Source organism: Trypanosoma equiperdum (assembly GCF_001457755.1).
Source record: "Trypanosoma equiperdum strain OVI genome assembly, contig: ctg_253, whole genome shotgun sequence".
Classification (NCBI taxonomy): Eukaryota; Euglenozoa; class Kinetoplastea; order Trypanosomatida; family Trypanosomatidae; genus Trypanosoma; species Trypanosoma equiperdum.
In genome coordinates this window covers 1-1,024 of record NW_027124147.1, presented here as the reverse complement: position 1 = coordinate 1,024, position 1,024 = coordinate 1, and the positions used below count along the sequence as shown (strand labels likewise).

Here is a 1,024-nt window from a genome sequence, read left to right as displayed (position 1 = left end):
TATTCTGTCACATGGATATCATGCTAAGGAAGAAAGAAATCAAAGACGAAGATGAGCCTGATCTAACAGAGGCTGCAACGGCAGCAGAAACGACAATCGACACAATCTTTACCTTAACCACCAATGATACGTATTACACTAACGGACCCGAACCAAATGCTGGCACTGGCGCCGAAAACGCTAGTCAGAAGCAGAACAGAATCAATAAGTGGCTGCTAACGCGGTCTAAATTTGACAGTGTAGCTATTGCCAACACAGGAGACAAGCAGAAATACAAACGTGTCAAACACAAAGATATACCGGCGGCAACGCGCAAGCTCTTGGACGCAACACACAAAAAAGCCGGAAAGATCAGAGAGTCGATCAGGAAAGCCACAGAAGAACTCTCCACCAACGCGGATAACATCAGAGCAGCAACTCGCAGCGCCTTGCTCGGCGGTGATAGAACCGGCAAAGGCGCTTTCACGGACATACCAGCAGATGCCTTTACAACGACGTACGTCGGGGCCTGTGTAACGCTAAACGGTCCAGGAAAGTCACTAGCTTCAGACATGGCATGCCTCTGCGGGAGCGGATCTTCAACAGCGCCAAGTACTCTGTCAGTCAGCACAGCCTACACAGCAGGCACCACGTACACCACCGACTACAACACGGCTAGCAACGGGGTAAGCATCTACAAAACACTCCACTCCTTCTGCGAAGCAACAACAGAAGCGCAGCCGTTCACACCAGCAACAATAACTGCACAACTACATGCATTCGCAACTTTACTGGGGAGACATACATTATCAAGCGCGACCAACAAATGCACCTTCGCATACGGTAAAGGCGAGGCCAGCGGGAACCAGTGCACAGGTAACCAGGCCTCAAAACACAGCTGCGTAAACTACCCCGCCGCCTTCAAGCAAAACACCAGAACAAAAATAGGGCAAGCCATAAAATTGTAGGGGCGGTTAATGGAAGCCCGGCAGAAACTAGTGGAGCGAAAGCAGTTGCTCAGGAAGCTGACACACCAGCGAACCAA

General features: G+C 50.4%; 1 protein-coding gene across 1 annotated transcript; it reads left to right on the top strand.

Moving 5' to 3' along the window:
- Positions 1-11: 11 nt before the first annotated feature.
- Positions 12-947, top strand: TEOVI_000092900 (Trypanosomal VSG domain containing protein, putative; the record flags this gene model as incomplete). The annotated part of the gene is made up of 1 exon (XM_067224247.1): positions 12-947. The coding sequence occupies one exon, from the start codon at positions 12-14 to the stop codon at positions 945-947; it is 936 nt and encodes a 311-aa protein (XP_067080348.1).
- Between the last annotated feature and the right edge of the window lie 77 nt (positions 948-1,024).